The 26,266-nt window shown below is 58.2% G+C and overlaps 1 protein-coding gene across 1 annotated transcript; it reads right to left on the reverse strand.

Annotated features, from left to right (window-relative positions):
* Positions 1-623: 623 nt before the first annotated feature.
* ATAD3B (ATPase family AAA domain containing 3B) lies at positions 624-25,666 on the reverse strand. The gene is given in 17 exon segments (XM_054445094.2): positions 624-1,066; positions 1,068-1,321; positions 6,079-6,187; positions 6,327-6,494; positions 7,488-7,558; positions 8,875-8,926; positions 10,097-10,221; positions 10,529-10,654; positions 10,926-10,982; positions 11,615-11,770; positions 14,288-14,357; positions 14,599-14,764; positions 15,870-15,939; positions 17,332-17,391; positions 17,695-17,796; positions 19,030-19,106; positions 24,834-25,666. Coding segments are annotated over 17 exon segments (1,929 nt in total). The 5' UTR covers positions 25,039-25,666; the 3' UTR covers positions 624-1,005.
* Between the last annotated feature and the right edge of the window lie 600 nt (positions 25,667-26,266).

The raw sequence follows: 26,266 nt of genomic DNA on the forward strand, positions 1-26,266 counted from the left end.
CTTGAGCCAAGACAGGGACGCAGCTGCCTCCGGAAGCCCGGGCCAACGGGGACAGGGGCTGGAGTCCCAGAGTAGGCCCCAGCCAGGCAGTGGGTACCACGCTCTGCTCCCAGAATTCAGGCAGCGAGTGTGGTTCCTGAGCTCTCTGCATCTGAGCAGACCTCTGGGGACAGGGAGCTGCATGGCCCGCCAGGACTGTGGTCTCCCAGTGTGGCCTGTGGCCCCCAGTCACCCAGCCCCAGGGCATCCCAGGACCGACGCTGCAGTGGCTGGCTAAGTGTCTTCCATGGACGATGCCTGGGCAGAAGCGTGCCCTCTTACACTTGAGCACAGTGTGGTCATGAGGTCACCGCTGGCCCCCACATCACTCTGCAGCCTCGTTCTTCTTGGGGTGCCCGTCCTTCACGAGGGAGAGGCTGGTGGGGCGCAGGCGGCTGGTCCTGGGTAGCATTCAGATCCCAACCCAGCCGTGGCGTGAGGCTGATGTGAAGCGCACCACTTTGTGATCAGTAGATTCTCCAGAAAGCTCCAGCCTCTGCCTCTTATGTCACCTTTGACCCCAGGAGGACGCTAGGGTGCCCCTGAAACCCCGAATAGCGTCAGGCAATAGAGAGACACGGCGGTGAGGCACCTGTGGGACTTTATTAGATAAACAGACACCAGCTCCAACCACAGGCTTGGACCGGCCAGCTGACAGTGTGGCCTCAGACACCCCTGCCAGGTTCCCTGCCCTCTGGCAATGGCTGGAAGCAGGGTTCAGGCTGCCCCACCTCTGTCTAGTCCTGGCAGGCCCCCCTCACCTGGCTCTGCTGTGGGAGCCGAGGACAAAGACCCCGCCTGCCCCACTCCTTCTGCCCCAGGGGCTCAGCCAGCACCCACCCTCCCAGTGGCCTGGGCAGGGGCTGGGGTGCAAAGCCTCACCCTCCGCCTCTGAGCGAGGGAAAATGCATCTCCCAAGAGTGTCTCGAGGGGCGGGAACGAGGCCTGCCCCTTCCTAGCCAGTGCCTACAACAGGGGGTGTCCTGGGGGGCAGAACGGCTGACCCCCACCACAAGACATCCTGGTGCAGAGGCCCCAAGTACAGCCCAGTCCCCACCGAGGAGCATATCCTAAACGTGCAGGGGCAGGAGGGGTCCGCTGCCAGGCTCCATGAGGTGCCGGCCTCGCCTTGGACTCGGGATAGGGGGCGCTCAACCCCGCGCCCAGGCCCCTCTGCCTTCAGCCAGCGCATCTTCTGTCGGTACTGCCGGACAGCATCTTGCACACAGGCGTCCATCATGGGCTCAGTGAGGATCCTGTCCTTGGAGGCATACGCCGTGGCCTAGTGGGGAGAGAGGGAGCTGACGGAGGCCGCCATGGGAACCCCCCACCCCAAATGCACACCAGGGCCCCGAGGTGGGGAGGGGCCAAACCAGGGGCTCCAGCATGGCCTGAGGGTGAAACACAGGCTTCCCGCACTTCGGCAGAGCCCAGCACATGTGTGGACACCGGGGACGGCCCCTGCAGTGCCCACAGCCCTGCCTGCGTCCTCAGCACTGCTGTTGCTCAATGACTTTCTAATAATAAAAAGCCCAAGGCGGAGCCTCACTGAGGGCCGACCCAGGGCAGCTTCCGAGAAGCAGGTGGGAATTGCAGACCCTCTGCAAGTCTCAGCCGTGGACAGGCAGCGCCTCCGGGTCACAACGCACCTCAGACCCTCAGACCCTGACCCTCACAGGCCTCCAGGGCAGAGGCAGCCACTGCCCACCTTGGGACATCAAGGCCACCTCTGCCTCCATTTCCCTGTCCTCCTGGGCACAGGGCTTGGCATCTAGCACATGGAGGCTGGAGCTGCTGGGGCTGTGGCCCTCGGTGTAGCTTCAGGCAGCCTCAGGTCCAGCCCTTCTGCCACAGACAGGTCACTCTCCATCCCAATGTCAGCAAAGGGCATGGAGTCCCCAAGGGGAGGCACCTGTGGGTCAGGGTGAGGGTGTGGGGACCCCCACTGGGCGCCGTGCTCAGGAGCGCACCAGGACGCCTGGAGGAAGCACAGGGCAGGGGACCCTTCCCGGACAGCTGAGTGGGTCCCTCGCCCCATCCCGGCTGTGCCTCCCAGAAGCAGGATTCATCTCACGGGGTGCAGGGGCAGCAGCACACCGTCCTCCCACAACACCGTCGCCACGACGGAACCTGCCATGGGGATGACCCCATGGTGCCTGTCCCCTCTGCCAGCGCCCACCCCTCGCCAAGCCACTGTGTGGGGAGACACTGACTGGAGCTGGACCACCACTGTGGGTCAGGGGCCCGAGAGCGCAGGAGACACTGACCAGAGCCGCACCACGACTATGCATCAGGGGCCTGGGAGTGCTCAACATCATTTTTGGTCTTGAGCCCACCCAAGAGAGGGCAAACAGGTGCAGGGACCCTCAGGGTCCACCCGAGTGGCTGCACCTCACCCAGGGCCCAGCGGAGGAAAGGGGCTGAGCAGATGCTCACGGGGCCAGCCCTGCGGGAAGCACGGGGACCTGGCAGGAGCCCACCAGAAGTGACAGCTAAATGTCATGTGGCCTCCTGGGTGGGATTCTGGGGCAAGACCCAGTAGCGGGTGGGGCCAACAGTGACACATGATGTTCACCATGTGGCAAGGCCCCGGGCCCGGGAGCTCTCTGTGCTATCCTTGCAATTTTTCTGGGAACCTAAAATCTTCAAGCTATAAAGAGGTCAGCATTACCCTCATATCAAAGCCAGACAAAGACACCACAAGAAAAACCGCAGGTCAACATCCCTGATGAGCATCCCTGGGAAAGTCCTCAACAAAATGCCAGCAAAACGAATTCAGCAGTATAGTTAAAGGACTCTACACCCTAACCAAGCAGGATTCATTCCTGGAACACAAGGATAGTTCAACATATGAAAATCAATCAATAGTGGCAGAGTGGAGGAAGGAAATCACATGGCCCTCTCATCTGATGCAGGAAAAGCATTTGACAAAATTCAACACACTTTTATGATAAAAAAAAAAAAAAAAATTCAACTGGTCGGTTGTGGTGGCTCACACCTGTAATCCCAGCACTTTGGGAGGCCGAGGTAGGCAGGTCACCTGACGTCAGGAGTTCGAGACCAGCCTGGCCAACATGGTGAAACCCTGTCTCTACTGCACTCCAGCCTGGGCGGCAAAAGCGAGACTGGTCCTCCCCCAAAAAAAAGAAAAGAAAGAAAAAAATTAACAAACCAGGAATTGAAGGACATGCCCTAAACACAAAGAAGGCCAGCGATCACAAGTCCACAGCTGACATACTCAGTGGTGAAAAACTGAAAGCTTCCTCTGAGAAGGAACCAAGCAAGAATTCTTACCACTTCTATTCCACACATCGCTGGAAGCTCTGGCCAGAGACAGGAGAAAAAGAAAAGTCATCCAAACTGAAAAGGGAGAGGTAAAATCACCCGTTCCCAGGTGACATAATCTTATACGTAGAAAATGCTACATATAAGAGCCACCGTGCCCAGCCAAATTATTATTGTTATCATTTATATTTTGAGACAGTTTTGCCCTGTCACCCAGACTGAAGTGCTGTGACGTGATCTTAGCTCACCGCAACCTCCACCTCCCGGGTTCAAGCGATTCTCCTGCCTCAGCCTCCCGAGTAGCTGGGACTACAGGTGCCCGCCACCACGCCCGGCTAATTTTTGTATTTTTTAGTACAGATGGGGTTTCACCATGTTGGCCAGGCTGGTCTCAAACTCTTGACCTTGTGATCTGCCCACCTCGGCCTCCCAAAGTGCTGGGATTACAGGAGTGAGCCATGGTGCCCGGCCTTTTTTTTTTTTTTGAGATGGAGTCTCACTCTGTCACCCAGGTTGGAGTGCAGTGGTGCAATCTCGGCTCACTGCAACCTCCACCCTCTGAGTTCAAGCAATTCTCTGGCCTCAGCCTCCTGAGTAGCTGGGATTACAGGTGCCTGCCACTGTGCCCAGATAATTTTTGTATTTTTAATAGAGATGAGATTTCACCATGTTAGCCAGGCTGGTCTTGAACTCCTGACCCTGTCATCTACCCGCCTTGGCCTCCCAAAGTGCTGGGATTACAGGAATAAGCCACCACACCCGGCGCCACACGATTAATTTTTGTATTTTTAGTAGAGGTGGGGTTTCGCCACACTGGCCAGGCTGGCCTCGAACTCCTGAACTCAGGTGATCCAACACCTTGGCCTCCCAAAGTGCTGGGATTACAGGCATGAGCCACTGTGCCCAGCCCAAATTATTATTATCATTATTATTATTATTTTTGAGACAGAGTCTCACTCTGTACCTCAGGCTGGAGTGCAGTGGCCTTATCTCAGCTCACCACATCCTCTGCCTCGTGGGTTCAAGCAATTCTGCCTCAGCCTCTGGAGTAGCTGGGATTACAGGCGCCCACCACCACGCCCAGCTAATTTTCGTATTTTTAGTAGAGGTGGGGGTTCATCATGTTGGCCAGGCTGGTCTTGAACTCCTGACCTCAAGTGATCCTCTCTCCTTGGCCTCTCAACATGCTGGGATTACAGGAGTGAGCCACCGGGCTCATTCCAAATTATTCTTAGTTTTTAAGACAGGGTCTCGCTCTGTAACCCAGGCTGGAGTGCAGTGGCACAATCACAGCTCACTGCAGACTGGACCTCCTGGACTCAAGTGATCGTCCCACCTCAGCCTCCCAAGCAGCTGGCATTACAGGCATGTGCCACTAGATCCGGCCAATTTTTTCATTTTTTGTAGAGATGGGGTCTCGCCTTGCTTTCCAGGCTGGTCCTGAACCGCTGGCTTCAAATAATCTGACTGACTTGGCCTCCCCAAATGCTGGGAATACAAGCATCAGCCACCACCATACCCGGCCTCTGCTTTCTTAGTTGTGGAAACAGACCTGGTTCCAAGTAGAGATTGCCTGGAACAGAGACCTCAGCTGACCCACAAGGACGGGGTTTGAGATCTGGGGCTCTTTGTCACAGCGGCATAACCCAGCCTGTACTGACTAGTACAGCTCCCTACATACCTCAGCTCCAGCATTCAAATCAAGGTACTTGGCTACTTCAGTAAGCTGTCACACATTCATTCAAAAGCACTGCTAGATTGAGGAACCAGGTTGTCACACAGACCCTGCGGACCCCAGAGGCGGCGATACCTGTGTGCGGCGAGGGCGCCTTCTACCCCACAGACCTGGTTTTGCTTTTCCAGCAACCCCCAAAGACTAAAGCTTTCTTTTATTTTGAGATGGAGTCTCAATCTTCGGCCAGGCTGGAGTGCGGTGGTGTGATCTTGGCTCATTGCAACCTCCAACTCCCTGGGTCAAGCAATTCTTCTGCCTCAGCCTCCTGAGTGGCTGGGATTACAGGCATGCACCACCAAGCTCAGCTAACTTTTGTATTTTTAGTAGAGACGGGGTTTTGCCATATTGGCCAGGATGGTCTCAATCTGACCCCGTGATCCGCCTGCCTCAGCCTCCCAAAGTGCTGGGATTGCAGGCGTGAGCCACTGCGCCCAACCTCATCAGAACTCTCTGTATGGCCGTGCCCACACTCCTGTGAGTCTCGGTTCCTCGGCCCTGGAGTATCCGCGGAGGAGCAGGAGGGGTGCCTCCGAGGAACAACTGGCTGTGGGACAATCAGAGGCCACTCCCACCGTGTGTCTGAGCCCGTCAAGCAGGACCAAGCCAAGGGACCTGGTCCAGGAAACACAACGTCCCTCCACCCCCACCACCCAACTCACACGGGGCCTGTCCTGACGACCATTCGCACTAGGAGGTGCCTGTTGACCAAGATGGGAGTCAGAAACCTCCCAACACGCGCGGAAGAGCTCGGGCACCTGGGATGCTGGACTGGCTTCCAGAGAGCCCCATGTGACTGTCAGCCACCGACGTGGCCCCACCCTCCTGAGGGCATGAGCGGGTGTGCGATGCCGTGTGGAGTGGCCCGACTGGGGCAGGAGGCCCTGTGTCATGTCTGTGCACAGAAAACCCCTTAACAGAAGCTCCCGTGTGACACCGGTGCTGGGATAGGCCTGGCGCAACCGAGCATCTCCACAGCAGCTGGGGTCCCGTCTGGATGGACGCGCCGAAGCCTGACTCACCTGCCAGGACACGGCCAGCTGAGCGATCTCCCGTCCCGACATGCCCTCCGTCAGCCGAGCGACCTCCGAGCACTTCCTCCCGAAGTCAAACTGGGCCAGCTTCAGGCGCCTGCGGAAGGAGGTCCCAAGTGGGCCGGCCGAGGCCGCGGATCCCACACCATGAGGTGGAGGCTGGAAGGCAGGCAGCCGGGCCCACACCCACGCCATATGGAGCCTGGATTGGGGGCCGGGTGGGGCGGGACACTCACCGTTTTCCCTCTGTGGCCGGCTTAAGAACGTAGTTGTCAAAATACATTCTCACCAGGCGCTCCCGCTCCTCCTGCTGCGGCAGGTCGAAGTGGACCATCACGTCGACGCGGCTGTTGATGGCGCAGTCGAACTGCTCAGGCAGATTGCTGGCCAGGACCAGCATGAATCTGTAGGACAGGGATGGGGAAGGAAACGCTGGGGCTGCCGGCTGAGCTGCCCCGAGGGCAACGGGGGCTCCTCAGCCCCCTCAGGGAGACTTTTTGGGAGAAACTAAAGCGGCAGCTTGTGAGCACAGGAAACACGGGGAGAACGCGGCCACAACCCTGGTCACCTGCCTGCCTGCCCCACCACGCCCAGCTGTCCCCCCGCCCGGCTTCCTGGGCCTCTGTTCTCGCCCTGTGTGCCACTTCCCCGCTGACCCTCACCCAGCCTGATAGGCAGCGCGGGGAACACCACTCCCTCCTGCTACCTGAGCCGCACTGTGCTCGGAGCAGGGATGCGGGACCCAGAGTCCATGTCAAGATTACGGCCATGCAAGCCAGGAGCAGGACCTCAGGGGCCCGGGTTCAGCGGAGGCTCAGTAGGGCCCCAGCCTTGCTTCTCTGGGAAGGACCTGAGTCAGGGCTCCAGGGAGCATCAACCGGCAGCAGCTGAGCCAGCGAGCCCAACGTGCCTGAAGAGTCAGCCACGGCCAACCGGCAGGACTTGATCCTCCGTGTGACATGTGACTGGGGCTGGAGGAGCCCAGGAGACTAATAAAACTCAAAATTAAGGGATTTGGGAGGGATGAGGGAGCCTGGACATAGGGCCGGTCACCCTACTGGAGATCTCTGGGCGGCAGCAATCAGACCACCTCCCTTGCAGGCACAGGACCGCAGAAACCTAGGGGCACGGGGACCTGCAAGCTGGGGCGGTGGCACACAGGGCTGTGACGACAGGACTGACCCCAGCTCTGCCCAGGAGGCCCCCGCATGTTCCTCAGTGACACCCCGCGCTGTCCCGAGCTGGGCCGTTCCTGGGGGACATCCGAGGTGGGCACACTGAGGCCACGGCAGCTGCCCAGCACTGTGAGCCAGGGACCCTCAGGTCCCTCGGTGGGAACCAAAGGCGATGGCTGCACAGCCCTGCCCGGGGGCCCAGGACCCGAGGGGCTCCCTCACTTGTTGCTGTGCTGGCCCGTGCGGTACAGGAAGGCGTTCAGTGTGGCCCTGAGGTCCTCGCTTATCTTCTCCTGCAGAGAGAAGGTTCCAGCCTTAGGCACCAGGAGCAAAGCCTTGTAAACAGCTACAGCAGAAAGTCCCGCAGGCCTCCCTCCTGCAGGGAGCAGGGACGTGGCGACACTTTCATGGATCTAAACTCAAAAGCCTGACCAGGGCCAGGGGCAGTGGCTCACACATGTAACCCAGCATTTTGGGAGGCCGAGGTGGGCAGATCACCTGAGGTAGGGAGTTTGAGACCAGCCTGGCCAACATGGTGAGACCCCGTCATGTACTAGAAATTCAAAAATTAGCCACACGTGGTGGCACACCTGTAATCTCAAGCTACTTGGGAGGCTGAGGCACGAGAATTGCTAAAAAATAAAAAATATATTTAAAAACAAAGCCTGACTGAGGGCTCACGTCTTTAATCCCAGCACTTCAGAAGGTCGAGGTGATCAAATCTCTCGCTTTTTTTTTTTTTTGAGACGAAGTCTTGTTCTGTCTCTCAGACTGGAGTGCAGTGGCACGATCTCAGCTCACTGCAACCTCTGCCTCCTGGGTTCAAGCGATTCTCCTGCATCAGCTTCCCAAGCAGCTGGGATTACAGGCGTGCCCCACGATGCCTGGCTAATTTTTGTATTTTTACTATAGACGGGGTTTCACCATATTGACCAGGCTGCTCTTGAACTCCTGACCTCGTCATCCACCTGCCTTGGCCTCCCAAAGTGCTGGGATTACACACGTGAGCCACTGTGCCAGGCCAAGGCCGGTGAATCTCTTTAGTTCAGAAGTTTGAGCCCTGCCTGGACAATGTGGGGAAACTCCATCTCTACTAACGTTACAAAAAAATTAGCCGGGCGTGTTAGTGTGCCTCTGCAATCCCAGCTTCTCGGGAGGCTGAGGCAGGAGAACTGCTTGAGCTCGAGAGGTCAAGGCTGCAGTGAACTGTGTCGCCCCTGCACTCCAGCCTGGGCGACAGACACCCTGTATTAAAATAATAATTGTATGGCTGGGCGTGGTGGATCATGCATGTAATCCCAGCATTTTGGGAGGCCAGGTGGGCAGATCATTTGAGGTCAGGAGTTCTCGACCAGCCTGACCAACATGGTGAAACTCCATCTCTACTAAAAATACAAAAAACTTAACTAGGTGTCACGGCAAACACCTGTAATCCCAGCTACTCAGGGGGCTGAGGCAGGAGACCAGCTTGAACCCAGGAGGCAGAGGTTGCAGTGAGGCAAGATTGCGCCACTCCAAGCCAGCTTAAGGGCTGCAGCCTGGCCCAGGATGACAGCCGCACCCACCCGACCACCCTCCTGTGGCCAGACAGAAGCTTAGTGACACTCACAGTGCCTCGCTTCTGAAGGAAGGCGTCCGCTTCATCCATGAAGAGCAGGAGGCTGTGAATGAGAGGGAGGCCAAGCAGGGCGAGAGTGACGCCAGGAGCAGCCCACAGCAGCGTCCGGCCGCGGTGGCAGCAGTCCAAGCAGGCAGATCCCCACGGGGTACAGGCCGAGTGGGCAGATCCCCACGGAGTCAAGCTCTGCCCCATCAGGAGCCATAAGTCCTGGACTCAACAGAAGCCGATCAGCCTGGCCTCTGGGCAGCTGACCACGACCCGGCCTCATAAGGCCGTGGGAAACCAACCACACAGGGGGCGACAGACTCCGCCCTGCAGGCTTCACCCACACAGCGACCCAGTGCAGTGCACAAGAGTCCACGCAAGGGGCAGGGTCTTCTTTTTTTTTTTTTTTGAGACAGAGTCTCGCTCTGTCGCCCAGGCTGGAGTGCAGTGGTGCGATCTCGGCTCATTGCCAGCTCTGCCTCCCGGGTTCACGCCATTCTCCTGCCTCAGCCTCCTGAGTAGCTGGGACTACAGGTGCCCACCACCACGCCTGGCTAATTTTTTGTATTTTTAGTAGAGACGGGGTTTCACTCTGTTGGCCAGGATGGTCTCGATCTCCTGTCCTCGTATCTGCCCGCCTCGGCCTCCGAAAGTCCTGCGATTACAGCCGTGAGCCACCACCCCTGGCGCACGGGCAGGGTCTTCTAAAGTGAAAGGTCAAAGGCCAGAGGGGAGGGTGCCAGCCGTGAGGATCGTGGTTCCAACGAGAACAGCCGAGGCCGCAACGGTGCCCAAACTGTGCCCTGCATGGGGTCACTGTGGGGCCTATTGAAGGATGCATGCCATGCTGTCTTCAGCTAACTTTCAAATGGTTCTACAAAAGGGAACCAGTGCCCACGTCCACCTGCACGCGTGTTGGAGGGAGGGCGGCTGTGGAGGAGGCTCCCCTGCAGCTGTGAAGACCCCTCTCCCCCTGCACCCACCCACCTCCCTTCTGCCCTAAGTATCCCACTGGCAGCTTCCACACGCTGGGGGCCTCGTGTTCACCAGGGTCCACACTCAGGGGACTTTCCCTCCGAGGGACCCTCCACTGGGCCTCCTGCGTGGCCACAAGGACAGAGCTGCAGAAAGACAAGGTCCCCAAAAGACACCTGGACCCCCTTCCCAGAACGCAGCCTGCTGGGCCGCAGCAAAGGGCCTGGTGCGTGCTGTGGGGGCGTCTCACCCGCGCCGGCTGGTATTGGCCCAGTCAAAGAGCTTGTGCATGGCGGTCACGCCTTCCCGCCCCATGGGGGCCACGTCCCCGCCTGTCATGATGGCGTAGTCCATGCCTGAGTGCAGGGCGAGTTTCTGGACAGGAAGGGTGAGGGGAGACAGAACAGATGTTCTCTCTGCCTCTGCAAAGCCTGCACACTCCACCTGGAGTGTGGAGCCCCTGCCGGCGTCCCTCCCTGGAAGCCACTGCCTGCCAGACAGGAGACGTCCCCTGCCTGGAAGATGGGAGGCGCTGCTGCCCACACCAGCACCCTGAGCCTACATGAGGGTGAGCAAAGGCCTAAGGGGGGTCCATTCCCCAGGCAGCTGAGCCCCGTAGACACCTGCAGGCAGGTGAGACCCCAGCGGCCCCTGGCCCACCTGCGCAGCCAGGCGCTCTCACCTTGGCAAACAGCGTCTTCCCGGTGCCTGGTGGCCCGTACAGCAGGACATTCCCGTACAGGCCCCGGTTCTTCTTGGTGTTCCTTGTTGCTATGGCGATGTCGCGCACCCGTGCTTCCAGGCTGGGCTGCCGGGGAAGACGGGGGCTTGGGGGACACACTCTGCACCCACAGAAGCCTCGGGGGCAGGGGCTGCGGGAGTGCCCGGGTGCGGACTCCGCTCCTCGGAGAGCCGCCCAGCTCACGGGCAGCCTATCTATCCCCGGCACGATCCCAGCAGTCACATCTCAGGAGCCAGAAGCTCCTGGGCGCCACCACGAGCGCCAGCAAGGGCCACAGCCCGGCCCAGCTGCGGGGTCCCCTCCCTGCGCCTCCCCAGTCCCAGGCACACCGACTTACACTGAGCACAACACCCTCCAGCGCGTCCTGGGGCCGACTGAGGAGCCGCCGGCTGACCTGCCAGAGGGGAAGGGGAAGCACCATTGGGTCACCTGCCACAGCCACGGGACAGCCACCAACGCACAGACACACTCAGTAACACACAGAAACGGAGCTGCCCTGAAGCACAGCCAGGACTGGCCTGGAGCTGGAACCCCGCCCCGCCGGGAGACCGGGCAGCTATTGCTGGGATTAGGGACATTTTCCGGTTCCTTATTGGCTTTTATTTTCTTAACCACCCACCGAGTGACCTGTGGAGACCCCGCCACCCCTGTGTGGAGAGCAGGCACCTTGGGGGCTGGCGAGTGGCGCAGCTCCCCAGGGAGGCCGCCAGACACCGTGGCCTGTAGCAGCTTCCCCGACAGACGGCCACACACCCAAGTCCCAGATCTTGCAAGAACCCCAACGTGCTCCCAGGCCCCATCAAGAGCCCTGAGCAGGGGACACCAAGGCAGACAGGTGAAGGGTCTCACTGATGCAGACCCCTAAGGTACAGTGCCAGACAGGAAAACCCACCCGTGAAGCAGCGTGCGGGTGCCCATTATCCGGGGAAAGGGAAGGGACAGGAGTGTATGCGTGGGCTATGCTCGTGGGGCAGAAGGGACTCAGCCAGGAACTGCACTCAGGGAGGGCCAGGCCCGCGCCGCTACCTGGATGGGGTGCCGCAGCGCCTCCAGCACCGTGATGCGGGACGTCTCCCTCACCAGGGACGGCTTCCCCAGCCGAGCTTCGATGAAGCGACCGGCGACAAGCGTGGCATTCTTGGCTGAGTAGATCCCGACAGCCAGCAGCGTCAGCCCAGCCACCTGCAGCAGAGACACCGCACTGGCGCACCAGCCCCCACCCTCCCTCCCTCCTAGAGTGGGAGATGCACGGGGCTGCCCCCACCCTCTCTCCGCCCGAGGGAGAAGCACAGGGCCGTGCGCTGGCCCCACAGGAACCCGAATTCTCGGCCCCGAATCCCACAGCCACGTGGTTACAGGAGGCAGGTGGGGCAGTCATAGCGCCCTCACTCAGGGCCATTTTCTCTGCAACTGGCAGCATAAATCCTACAAAGCCCCGGTCGCTGAGCAGGGCCCTGGGCAGACCCAGCCGGATATGTCACAGGGCCACACCCTCTGGTACATTCTTGGCCACTGAAAATGGTACTTTATTCCTGGAAAACAAGACTAACCCAAAATCTCTAACTCATTTTAAAACTCGTTTAGGCTGGCCGGGTCTGTAATTCCAGCACTTTGGGAGGCCAAGGCTGGTGTATCACCAGAGGTTGAGAGTTCAAGACCAGCCTAACCAACCTGGAAAAACCTCGTCTCTACTAAAAACATGAAAAAATTAGCCGGCTGTGGCGGAGCACGGTGACTCACGCCTGTAATCCCAGCACTTTGGGAGGCCGAGGTGGGCAGATCATGAGGTCAGGAGATTGAAACCATCTTGGCTAACACGGTGAAACCGTGTCTCTACTAAAAATACAAAAAAAATTAGACAGGCATGGTGACAGACGCTGTAGTCCCAGCTACTCAGGAGGCTGAGGCAGGAGAATGGTGTGAACCCAGGAGGTGAAGCTTACGGTGAGTCAAGATCGCGCCACTGCACTTGAGCAGCGCACTGGAGAGTGAGACTGTCTCAAAAAAAAAAAAAAAAAAAAAAAAAGACCCAGAAAGTGAACCCAACTCCATTTTGCAAAAACCTTTATTCGGAATAAAACCCTGAGAGTTTCACGTTGACAGATTATTCTCTCATTCAAAGCCTCACTCTTTCGTGCGCAGGCTTCGGCCTGCTATGGTGACGCACCACGTCGCACATGGCTGCATCCTCTGTCCCCCACCCACCCAGCACACAGTGGGTGCCTGGCACTCAGTGGGCACTTGCTCTGCCGTGGTGCCGGCGCCCAGTGCTGTGACTGCAGCACCTGCTGGTAGCCTGGTCAGTGTGACGGTGAATGTCGCAGGTGGTGTTGCCGTGTTGGTGAGATGGTGTCACGTGAGGACATGACGGAGCTGCTTAACGCACCCTTGACTTTGTTTTTAGAGACAGGGTTTTGTTCTGTGGCCAGGCTGGAGTGCAATGATGCCATCTTGGCGCACTGCAACCTCCGCCTTCCGGGTTCAAGCAGTTCTCCTGCCTCAGCCTCCCATGTGACTGGGATTACAGGCTCACTTCGCCACGCCAGCTAATACAGGCGTGTGGCAACACACCTGGCCAATTCTCCTATTTTTAGTAGAGATGGGGCTTCACCATGTTGGCCAGGCTGGTTATGAACTTCTGACCTCAAGTGATCTACCCATCTTGGCCTCCCAAAGTGCTGGGATTACACGAGTGAGCCACCGGGCCTGGCTTTTTTTTTTTTTTTTTGAGACAGAGCTTTCCTCTTGTTGCCCAGGCTGGAGTGCAATTGTGTGGTTTCAGCTCACTGCAACCTCCCCCTCCTGGATCCAACCAATTATCCTACTTCAGCTTCCCAAGTAGCTAGGATTCCAGGCACACACCACCTTGGCCTGCTAATTTTTGTATTTTTAGTAGAGATGGGGTTTCACCATGTTGGTCATGCTGGTCTTGATCTCCTGACCTCAGGTGATCTGCCCGCCTCGGCTTCCCAAAGTGCTGGTATTACAGGCGTCAGTCACCGCCCCCAGCCACTTTTTTTTTTTTTTGAGATGGAGTAGGCTGGGGTACAGTGGCTGGATCTCGACTCATTGCAACCTCCACCACCCGGGTTCAAGTGATTCTCCTGCCTCAGCCTCCCGAGATTACAGGCACGTGCCACCAGACCCAGCTAATTTTTTTTTTTTTTTTTTTTTTTTTTTTTCAGTAGAGACAGGGTTTCACTCTGTTAGCCAGGATGATCTCAATCCCCGGACCTCATGATCCGTCCACCTTGGCCTCCAAAAATGCTGGGATTACAGGCCTGAGCCACCACCGCCTGGCCATTTTTTTCTTGAGACAAGGTCTTATTCTGTCGCCAAGAATGGAGCGCAGTGGTGCAACGTCAGCTCACCGCAGCCCAAACCTCCTGGGCTTAAGTGATCCTCCTACCTCAGCCTCTCGAGTAGCGCGACCACAGGCGCCGCCATCACACCCAGTTAATGCTTTATTCTTCGTAGAGATGGGGTCTCACCGTGTGGCCCAGGCTGGCAACTGCGTTTTTTTCTCCCAGCTCAAGGAGGGAGGAGCAGCCGAGGCCAGCAGATCCAACGTGGGCTTGCTCCGTGCTGGGAGAGCTACAGGGCTATGCAGACCCGGCAGGGACAGGACCTGGGGCTCCAGGAGGCCCACACATGCTGCTCCTCAGCCACCTGCCAGCCCTGTTTTACGAGCATGTTTACCGTGGCTGTCACTTTGTCCCAGTCTGTCACAAAGGCACGGAATCCTTCCCCAAACAAGGTGCCAGCCGTCCTGCGGGGAAAGCAGTGGTGTGACCAGGAAGGACACGAAGATCCGTGCCACGCAGCAAGAGCAGGTTGAGGGTGAGGCCCTGACATGGCGGCCCGGCCTTGCCAGGACAGAGAGGCAGTGCCCCCACCAAGGAGTCAGCCTACGGCGGCCAGGCCTGGAAGAGCTGGAGAGCGCCCTGGGACCAGCGACTCACACCTGCGGGACTCCGTCTGTGGCCGGCCCGGGCCTCGGCAGTGCTCACCTGATGGACTCCAAGACGGTCTGACGGTGCTCGGCCGCCTTCAGGCGGATCTGCTCGCGGATGATGTCTGCATTCTCCCGCTCGGCCTTGGTGCGCGCCCGGGCCTCGGCCTCCACTCGCAGCAACTCGTTCTTGTGCCGCAGCTCCATCTCCCGCTCCACGGTGGCTGCCCCAGAGAGTCAGGGCAGCTCAGCGCCATGCAGTGCAGCACGTCCACCTCCGCCCACACTGTAGACCGGCCCACGCTGCTGACAGGCTAAGGCCACCGAGAGGCCCACACCACAGACAGGCCCATGAAATGGAACGGCCCACACATGGACAGGCCCATGCCACGGACAGGACCATGCCACAGACACACACAGACCTCGGCAGGGACAACACCACAGGCCGGCCCTGCCCATGGATTAGGGCAGAAATCTGACCCAGAGGCCTAGGCAACTTCTCAGGACGAGCCCTTTAAAGCAAAACACCAGAATGTGGAGTTCCGAAGGAAGCCCCCCTCACACAGAAACACAGCTGTCAGAACTCAGAGACGCGTAACGTGCCATGTGCCTGGCTACTGAATATTAAACACACACATCTCGCCACAAGCCCACGCGCGGTGAAAAGTGGTGACAGACGTTTGCCTGGAGCACTCGCCAACAAATGCCACATGGCACCAAATACCTGTGGATCCCCACTAGAGACCAGGACAATAAAGACCCATGTTCTAGGCAGAACACAGCGGCTCACGTCTGTAATCCCAGCACTGTAGAACGCCAAGGCAGGTGGATAATGAGATCAAGAAGTTCAAGATCAGCCTGGCCAACACGGAGAAACCCTCTCTCTACTGAAGATACAAAAAAATTAGCTGGGCATGGTGGCGGGCGCCTGTAATCCCAGCTACTCGGGAGGCTGAGGCAGGAGAATTGCTTAAACCCAGGAGGCAGAGGTTGCAGTGAGCTGAGATCGTGCTATTGCACTCCAGCCTGGGTGACAGAGCGAGACTCCGTCTCAAAAAAAAAAAAAGACCTATGTACTTCCCATGAAGTGAAGCAGCTCCTGCCCTCCCCGCACAGACCCTGGCGTCCACTTGAAGACAGAGGTGTCTTCCGAGAGGGAGCCCCACCCCACGGAGCCCCAGCAGGCCTCGCCCACTGCACTGGTAGCTATGAGGGGCTGGGCCGCAGAACTCAGGCTCAGAGTACACGCCAGGTAAGCGTCTGTCGGGCACTGAGGTCCACAAGCAGCCCCTGCCACCTCCGACCCAGCCAGGAGAGCAGACAGCCTACCTCGCCGCATGGCCTCCTGCTTCTGCACGGACTCCTCCTGCTTCCGTAAATTCTCCTCATTGAGAAGTTGCTGAGAAGCCGCAGAAAAAGAGAAAGGTCTTTAAAACCAGAAAAATGCTCAACACCAATCCAGAGGTTGTGCCTGCCCCAGGACCGCAGGGCTCCAAGCGTCCCGGGCACCTGGGGGCTGCAGACGCCACACCCTGACACAGACACGGGTGACGTCGGCCGGGACGGCAGTCGCTGAGAGGCTGGGTTCAGGGGCCCAAACTCCCCAGCGGCAGAAACAGCCCCCGCTGTGGCTTCCCTGACAAGGGCCACTGCGGGCTGACCTCCCAACACCACTGCCCTGATTCAGGCTGCGCTTAAGGAAGCCTCTGTCTTCTGCCAATTAAACGTTAAAGCTACAATGCCCACTACAGGCAACATGTGAACCCTGCCTGTGAGCTCAGGAATGAAGGTGACAAGCCCTAAGGAGCAGAGAACAGATGTCACCCAAGCTTTTCTCATAGACCCAGAGACCCGCCCACCACCACTAACCAGCCCTCAAAAGCAGAACCTCCCACACTGCGAGCTGGGCGCCCGGGTGGGGGACAAGGAGGCTCGGCATGCCTGGAGAGCCACTGCTATGGAATCCACACAAGGGGTCTGCGTGCGGGGTGTGCAGGGAGTGTGTGTGCATGCCCTCATGTGCAGTAATATGCGTGTGTGTGCCCATGGGTGCGGGGGTGTTTGTGTGCGGTGGGGCTGTGCCCTCGTGTGCGGGTGCGTGCCCGTATGAGGCACACTGTGAGCTGGGGTGCGTACAAGTGCCCAAGTGTGTCTGTTTGGGGGGGTGTGCGCGTGTGCCCATATGTGGGACTGTGTGCATGACCGTCTCCGCAAGGGGGTGTGTACCTGGGTTGTGTATGTGTGCCTATGTGTGAAGGGGTGTGTGTGTGTGTCCATGCCTATGGGGGGTGTGTGTGCCCACGCGTGCAGGGTGGTGTTTGTGCATGTCCATGTGGAGGTGCGTGTGTGCCCGTGTGTGTGTGTGTGTGCCCGTGTGGGGGTGTGTGTGTGGGCCCGTGTGTGCAGGGGGGTGTGTGTGCGTGCCCATGTTGTGTGGGGGTGTGTTTGCGAGTGTCTGTCCATACCCGTGTGGGGGTGTGTGCGCACAGGGGTGTGTGCGGGCCCATGTTTCCCTGTGTGTGCAGGGGTGTGTGTGCCTCTGTGTGTGCCGGGAGTGTGTGTGTGTGTGCGCAGGTGCCTGTGTCTCCGTGTAAACGTGTGCACACGTCTCTGCATGTGTGCCTGTACACGTGTGCCGGTGCGTGTCTGTCCGAGTAGTTTCCCGTGCTCTAGCACCCACCATCAGCAACCCCGGCATTCTTGCCCCGTGGCCTCTGACCCACTGACCGGTCCCACAAAGCCGCCTACGTTCTCAGGGACGCAGGCACCTTGCAGGGGAGGCTGAGCTCACCTGCTGCTTCAGTTGGTCCTCGTAGCGCTGCCGGGCCAGCTTGTCTTGATACTGGGCCCTCTGGGGGAGAAGAGGGCGGCAAAGACACATCTCAGCCAGGAGCTGCAGTCTGGGCCGACTGGGCAGAGCGCCGGGGACTCCAATGCGCCATCAGCCTCACACAAATGTGGGGAGGCGCAGGGACCTCCCGTCTGGCTCAGCACTGAGGGACCTTACAGGTCTTAGACATTTGTGCAAGGCTGTTCCAAGGGCAGCTCCAATGGCTGACTCCAGAGCACCCTGGGGCCGCATCCAGCTCCCAGTCCTGCCCCAGGCCGTTCCCCCGAGCCGGGCTGCCTCCCTCGCGGCCTCTTGCGTTCTTACAGCCTGGTGCTGCCGGGTCTCCTCGCTCAGGGTCTTCCTCCTCTCCTCGGCCTGCGCCCGGATCTGCTCGATCTTGAGCTGCTCCACGGTGGCCTCATACTCCTGCAGAGCACAGCACTCACCAGCTGGCACTTGCTCAGGGCTGGCGCTGCCTGACAGCCGCTCCTGTGTCTGCACGGCTCCGGCACGGCAGAGACTCCGTGCCCAGACTAGTGTGTGCAGCAGGCTCCGGGCTTCCAGCCGCATCTGCACCCAGGCTCAGGCCCTGGAGGAATCCAGACCCACAGGCACAGAAGCACCAGCAGAAGCCTGCGAAGGCCCCCAGGGAGGGAGGCCGGACACCAACCTCACCCGCAAAGGCTGTTTCTGGGCAGCTCCAGGCAGGTGCTCACTTTTGGACTGTGATGAGGGCAGAGCTCGTGCCTATTCTAGGAATCCTGGTGAGTGGGCAGGGCGCGATGGCTCTCGCCTATAATCCCAGCACTTTGTGAGGCCAAAGTGGGTGGATCACCTGAGGTCAGGAGTTCAAGACCAACCTGGACAACATGCTGAAACCCCATCTCTACTAAAAATACAAAAATTCGCCAGATGTGGTGGCAGGCTCCTGTAGTCCCAGCTGCTCGGAAGGCTGAGGCAGGAGGCTGAACCCGGGAGGTAGAGGTTGCAGTGAGCCGAGATCACACCATTGCACGCCAGACTGGGGGACAGAGTAACACTCTGTCTCAAAATAAAATAAAATAGGCCAGGCATGGTGGCTCATGCCTGTAATCCCAGCAGTTTGAGAGGCTGAGGCGGGTGGATCACCTGAGGTCCGGAGTTAGAGACCAGCCTGACCAACATGGAGAAACCCTGTCTCTACTAAAAATACAAAATTAGCCAGGCGTAGTGGCACATGCCTGTAATCCCAGCTACTCCAGAGGCTGAGGCAGATGAATTGCTTGAACCCGGGAGGCGGAGGTTGCAGTAAGCCGAAATTGCGCCATTGCACTCCAGCCTAGGCAAGAGTGAGACTCCGTTTCAAAATAAATAAAATAAAATAAAATAAAAAATCCTGCTGAGTGAAAAGAAACGAGGTGAGAATGTGAAGACAACCCCCTCCCTCAGGACGACCAGACGCCCTCACCAACACTGGCCCTCCCTCTTGGGCTGCTCTGTGGCAGTGTCTCTCACCTTCCCTTGTTTCCTTCTGTGAAACGAGGCGCCCAAGCTCGGCCCTGGCCTCACTGCTGCCCATGTACACGCCCCTGGCCCTACCCACCAGTAGTAGCCCCACCAATCAACACACCCGAACCCCATGTGCGCCCCGGCCTCCTCGCCCACATCGGCCCCACTCACCTTCAGCTTGGACTGTTGCTCCAACTGCAGCGTCTGCTCCTGCATCTGCGCCAGATTCAGGGCATCCTTGGCATAACCTGTGGGCGCATGTGGCAGGTGTAGGACACGCAGATGCGAAAGCCTGGCCAACATGGTGAAACCCAACCTCTACTAAAAATACAAAAACCCAGCGGGAAGCGGTGGCTCACACCTGTAATCCCAGCAACTCAGGTTGAGGTGGGAGGATGGTGTGAACCCCGGAGGCAGAGGCTACAGTCACCCAGATCACACAGCTGCACTCCAGCTGGACAGAGTGAGACTTAAGAAAAATAAAATCTCCAACCTGGCCAACATGGTGAAATCCCGTCTCCACTAAAAACAGAAAAAACAGCTGGGTGTGGCGGTGCACGCCTGTGATCTCAGCTACTGGGGAGGCCAAGGCTGGAGAATTGCTGGAACCTGGGAGGCGGAGCTTGCAGTGAGCCGAGATCGCACCACCGCACTCCAGCCTGGGTGACAGAGCGCAACTCCGTCTCTAAAAAAAAAAATTATTCTAGCCAGGCGCAGTGGCTCACGCCTGTAATCCCAGCACTTTGGGAGGCTGAGGCGGGTGGATCACAAGGTCAGGAGATCGAGACTATCCTGGCTAACACAGTGAAACCCCGTCTCCACTAAAAATACAAAAACTTAGCTGGGCGTGGCGGCGGGTGCCTGTAGTCCTAGCTGCTCGGGAGGCTGAGGCAGGAGAATGGCGTGAGTCCGGGAGTCGGAGCTTGCAGTGAGCCGAGATCGCACCACTGCACTCCAGCCTGGGAGACAGCAAGACTCCGTCTCAAAAAAAAAAAAAAAAAAAAAATTCTAACACAGAAAGACGCGTAAAGTAGGCAAGGACCTCCGATGCTCCTGGGTTGGTGCGTTGTTCCCGTCTCTCTTCCTCCCGCAGCCCATCTCACTTTTTTAAGCCTTCAGAGTCAACTGCAGCAAACACGTCACTAACTAGAGCCCAGCGTCTGTTCTCAGCTCAGGTGTAATTTCTGGAGGTGACTGACGCAGGCGGGAAGTGCCATGGGGAGCACTCGTTGCATTTAGACTGAGCCAGCGACACTTTGGTGTTTGGGGTGGGTCTGCTTGGGCCTGTGGTTAGGCACGAACTGGGCTGATGGGCATCAGCGTCAGATTTCAGGAAGCGCCTTGGTAGCCAACCTCGGGGGCCCCAGTGAACAGAGCACAGATGAGACCGGGACCTGCCTCTCAGGGAAGACAGTGCCAGGTCAAGAACGGGTATGGCTGCTGAGCTCGGGAATCCAAGGGCTGAAGCGGCCCAGGGCCCTCAACCACTCTCACTCTGACCCCGAGGGGGCCGAGGGTGTGTCAGTCCCCCAGGGTCTTGCCGCAGAGCAGTGACAGGAACGTGGGTGTCACAGTGAGGCGCTCTGCCTATTTCCTCCCGAGGAGACCTTTGGCTGGATTAAGCTGAGGCCACTCCCTCCCCTGAAAATGGCTCATTGACAGTTCCCACCCCCGATGACTCTAGGGAGGAGAAGAGGGGAAAGAGCAGGTCAGGTGCCCATGTGGCCTCTCGGTTATTAGAATGAGAACAATCATTCACCACCTTGGAGTGACCCTGTGCCAGGGACATGCGTCCCAGTGCGTGAATTCACACCTACAGGGCACGAGGGTCTCCTCCAGGAACGTACGTCCCAGCACGTGAATTCACACCCACAGGGCACGAGGGTCTCCAGGGATGCGCGTCCCAGCGCGTGAATTCACACCCACAGGGCACGAGGGTCCCCGAGGATGTGTGTCCCAGCGCGTGAATTCACACCCACAGGGCACGAGGGTCTCCTCCAGGGACGTGCGTCCGAGCCCGTGAATTCACACCCACAGGGCAAGAGGGTCTCCAGGGATGTGTGTCCCAGCGTGTGAATTCACACCCACAGGGCACGAGGGTCCCCGGGGACATGCGTCCCAGTGCGTGAATTCACACCCACAGGGCACGAGGGTCTCCTCCAGGGACGTGCGTCCCAGTGCGTGAATTCACACCCACAGGGCACGAGGGTCTCCTCCAGGGACGTGCGTCCCAGCGCATGAATTCACACCCACAGGGCACGAGGGTCTCCTCCAGGGACGTGCGTCCCAGCACGTGAATTCACACCCACAGGGCACAAGGGTCTCCTCCAGCCACCCCCTCTGTGGAGTGCAAGGTGAGCGCTGGTGCTCACAGACAGTTCTGGGACAATGTGCTGCTCTGGCTTCCAAGGACAGGCCGGAGGAGGGGTCAGGGAAGACTCTGGGAACGAGGCAGCATGGGGCTAGTAGCCTCCAGGGACAGAGGCAGCCAGTCTGTGAGGAGGAACCGCCCGTTTGCCTGGAGAGCAGCAAGGCCAAAGCAACCGGCTCCGGCCGAATCTCGGCGACCCTGCTGCCAGGAAAGGGGCACGGAGGAAGCCAGGAGCGTCCGGAGGGGACGGACTTGCAGAGGGGCTACCAGGCAGACAGGCAGGGCAGGGAGCGCCCGGGGAAAGGCGGCGGTAAACTCTGGAGAAACCTCTTTCACCAGCCAGCAGTGAGGCCAGGAACGAGGGAAGGGACCAACACGAAAGAGCCCACACCTGGAACACAATCCACAGGAAACAAACACTGACGGAGGGCTCCCCACGGCGCACCTGGAGACCCTGCCGCAGGCCCCGCTCCACCACAGAGAGGGCAGGCCAAGGCACAGGCAACACGGGCAGAGCGGACTGCGGGTCAGGAGCTCTGTCTGGGGCCGCCAGGACTGGAGCGACTCAGAGGCACAGGTCTGCACCATGGGGAGGCGGTCCTCGGCGGCCTGAGGCTGCTCAACCAGGCCTGTACCACTGCAGGGGGCTGCAGGCTGATAACTACGATTTAGCTTCTGGAAGTGGGAGAAGTTTCAATCTCTAAGTGAAGTTAGCGGGTGAAAACCTCCAGGAACTAGGACAGAAAGGAACCCTCCAAATAAGCCTGCAGCAAGAAAGTCAGTCACCTACGTCCGCTGTCCTCCGAGGTGCCCTGAAGTCCAGCCCTTGATTCCCATCCTCACCTGATCATTAAAATTACCATGAGCAGCGGCTCACGCCTGTAATCCCAGCGCTTTGAGAGGCCAAAAGGGGTGAATCACCTGAGGCCAGGAGTTCAAGACCAGCCTGGTCAACATGGTGAAACCCCGTCTCTGGTAAAAAACACAAAAATCAGCCAGGTGTGCTGGCGGGCACCTGTGATCCCTGCTACTCGGGAGGCTGAGGCAGGAGAATCGCTTGAACGCCAAAAGGCAAAGGTTGCAGTGAGCTGAGATGATGCCACTGAATTCCAGCCCAGGAGGCAGAGCCAGACTCCATCTCAAAAACACATACACAGAAAAATTACTGAGCAAGTCTGCAGTCCCCTCTCCTCAGCAGGCTGAGACAGCTGGATGGCGTTTACCCAGGAGGTAAAGGCCAGACTGGGCGACAAAGCAAGACCCCATCTCTTCAAAACAGAACACACAGTGTCAGTGGGGCCCAGCTCGGACTATCCATGTTAGCCTGGGCCCAAACCTGAATGTCCCTCTGGGGTTATGAGATCCAGCCGGGGTCAGAGACCTCTGCTCAGGATGTTCCACAGCACCCCGGGGAAGGGTACAGGATGGAACCACAAGTACCACCAGGCCATCCCTCCTTAACTGGGAAACTCGGTTTATATCTCCTTCACACAAAGGTGCTTCACACCAGGGATTCCCTAAATGATCTTTTTAAAAAGGAACCCCTGCTGGCCGGGCGCGGTGGCTCAGGACAGTAATCTCATCACTTTGGGAGGTCTAGGTGGGTAGATCACGAGGTCAGGAGGTCAAGACCACCCTGGCCAATGTGGTGAAGCCACGTCTCTACTAAAAATACAAAAATCAGCTGGGCGTGGTGGCACGTGCCTGTAATCCCAGCTACTTGGGAGGCTAAGGCAGCAGAATTCTTTGAACCAGGGCGTTGCAGTTTGCAGTGAGACAAGATGGCGCCATTGCACTCCAGCCTGGCGACAGAGCAAGACATCATCTTAAAAAAAAAAAAAAGGTGGCACGCGGTGGCTCACAGCTGTAATCCCAGCACTTTGGGAGGCCGAGGCAGGCAGATCACAAGGTCAGGAGATGGAGACCATTCTGGCTAATACAGTGAAACCCCGTCTCTACTAAAAATACAAAAAAATTAATCACGAGGTCAGGAGATCGAGACCATCCTGGCTAACGTGGTGAAACCGTCTCTACTAAAAATACAAAAAATAAAAATAAAAAATTAGCTAGGCGTCGTGGCGGGCGCCTGTATTCCCAGCTATTCGGGAGGCTGAGGCAGGAGAATGGTGTGAACACAGGAGGCGGAGCTTGCAGTGAGCCGAGATCACATCACTGCACTCCAGCCTGGGTGACAGAGCAAGACTCGTCTCAAAAAAAAAAAAAAAAAAAAAAAAAAAAAAGGAATCCCTTCTGTCTGGGTGCTGTGGCTCATGCCTGTAATCCCAGCACTTCAGGAGGACGAGGTGGGTGGATCACGAGGTCAGGAGATCGAGACCATTCTGGGCAATGTGGTGAAATCCCGTCTCTACTAAAAATACAAAAATTAAATGGGAGTGGTGGCACGTGCCTGTAATCCCAGCTACTCGGGAGACTGAGGCAGGAGAATCGCTTGAACTAGGGCATCGGAGGTTGCAGTGAGACAAGATGGGGCCACTGCACTCCAGGCTGGCGACAGAGCGACACTCCATCTTAAAAAAAAAAAAAAAAAAAAAGGAACCCCTGCTATCTGGGCGCGGTGTCTGACGCCTGTAATCCCAGCACTTTGGGAGGCCGAGGCGGCCGTATCACGAGGTCAGGAGTTGGAGAGCAGTCTGGCCAACATGGTGAAACCCGTCTCTACTAAAGATGCAAAAAAAAATTAGCCGGGCGTGGTGCTGCGCGGCTGTAATCCCAGCTACTCGAGAGGCTGCGGCAGGAGAATCGGAGGCGGAGGTTGCAGGGAGCCGATATCGCACCACTGCACTCCAGCCTGGGCGACAGGGCGACCCTCTGTCTCAATAAATAAATAAATAAATAAATAGAAAGAACCCCGGCTTAAACAAGAGTTGAGAACCACTGTATTCTTTCAGTGAATTCAACACCTTCTACGTTCCAGACTCGTAGCCATTTGAACTGCATCGTGCTACAAATCGTTAAAGCCACAGGGCAAAGGAAGGCTGGGGGAAGAGACCTGAGCTTAGAGAAGGTGCAGTCAGTGCTCAAACCCTGAGGGCCTTGGGTCAGGGATTTACTCCAGCTGGGCAGCACGGCCTGACCCGAGGCTTCACAGACTTCGCGGTGCAAATGCTAACGTCTTCCAACAAGAAGTACAAATCTGCTAGAGTCTCGTTAGAACCAAGTAACTCTCAGATACGCTTCCCTTGTTATGTGGAAACTGCTAGCAACCACCCAACAAACCCATCTACCGATCTGGACACGCCTTGGCCTGTGCCACGTGGAGGCAGCAAGCGCAGAAGGATCCCACACACTCGGCGGTAACTGAAGACCACGGCCAGCCCCAGGCCCTGACCCCGGTAACCTATGAGCGCCACCTCCGCACCGCTTTCCGCACCTGACCCGCTCCTGACAGCTGGAGAGCTGCAAAAGGGTGACGGCAAGAGTCCGATCCTCCCGGCACGCGAGACGGCTCCGGCCGGGGGTGCTCCGGGGGCGCAGTCTCGCCCGGGAAGTGGCTGCCGACAGCGGCGAGGAGCAGCAAGGGCCAGGGTTCCCGCTTCCCCGGCCCGTCCCGACCGTCCCGCCCGCCCCGCTCCGCCGCACTCACGCGAGTGCTCCAGCTCGCGCGCCGCCTTGGCGGCGCGCTCCAGGCCGGTGGGGTCGAAGTTGCTCCATTTGTCCTTGGGCGCCGGACGGTCTCCGATGCCGCGGTCCCCGCCGCCCTCGGCCCCGGGCTGCGCGGGCGGCAAAGGCGGCGGCGGCCCCGCGCCTTCACCCTTGGGGCCTCTGTTAATGCCGAAAAGCCACGACATGCTCGCACCGCCGCCGCCGCTACCGCCGCCGGGACCCCAACCCGAGTCTGACTCGCGCGCAGCAGGGAACAGCCCCCACTCGCAGCGAGCCGGTGGCCAGGACCACTGCGCAGGCGCCACACACTCACCCCCTTCTTCCCGGCGACGGAAATGCGTAAGGGTCACAAGCGCACAGCCCTTGGATTGGCCGCGAGGGCAGTGACGCCATAGCGACTGCGCCGCAATTAAGGAGCGTGCTCCGCGGCGGCCGGAACCGGGGTGAGCGAGTGGAGGGCAGGGGGCGGGGTGAAGCGTCTGGGTACCGGAGCCACACCGGGACAAAACTCCGGAAGGGAGTACTCGAACCCGGGGCAACGTCAGTTCCGCCCCGCAACCGCGTGGGCACCACCCCGGAGCCCACGGTTCACGCGCTCGCAGCGGCCCCGACTCTCTCCTTGATAGGAATGGTTGACTTCACGGAATATGGAGTGACTCGTCCCACTGGATTGGGAACTATTTTAAGCCTGAATAATGTTATGTACGATGAATTCCAAATATCCCTTCAAAGAACCGGTATGTCAGTATGTTCAGTCTTTGTTCTGCATTTTAAAATCTAACTTCCTCGCAGTTGCAGTAAACTTTTTCCACCAGTTCTAATCAGTATTTCATGTCACGTGCGTCCGTGTAAAGAGACCACCAAACAGGCTTTGTGTGAGCAGTAAGGCTGTTTATTTCACCTGGGTGCGGGCGGGCTGAGTCCGAAGAGTCAACGAAGGGAGATGGGGTGGGGCCGTTTTCCAGCATTTGGGTGGGTAATGGAAAATTACAGTCAAAGGGCGGTTTTCTCTTGCAGACGGGCGGGGGTCACAAGGTGCTCAGTGGGGGAGCTGCTGAGCCTGGAAGTTAAGGTGGGGTAAGAACAAATCACAATGGTGGAATGTCATCAGCTGAGGCAGGAACCAGACATTTTCACTTATTTTGTGATTCTTCACTTGCTTCAGGCCATCTGGACCTATACGTGCAGGCTTGAGCTCAGAGGACCGACAGTTCACATCTGTTCCCCTGGTCATTTGACTTTAGTTACCTGTCGCATAACTGTTTTTCCTGCCAAACCACTCATCCCGCCACTCTGGCCCATACTCCTGCTCTCTTTAAAGCCAATGGGCGTTACTTTAGACTGCGGTCTAACCCTAGCCAATAGGGGAACCACACAGCAGTAGAGGCTACCTGCGTCAGGAATAAGAACCCC

The sequence above is a fragment of the Pongo pygmaeus genome, chromosome 1, assembly GCF_028885625.2.
Source record: "Pongo pygmaeus isolate AG05252 chromosome 1, NHGRI_mPonPyg2-v2.0_pri, whole genome shotgun sequence".
NCBI lineage: Eukaryota > Metazoa > Chordata > Mammalia > Primates > Hominidae > Pongo > Pongo pygmaeus.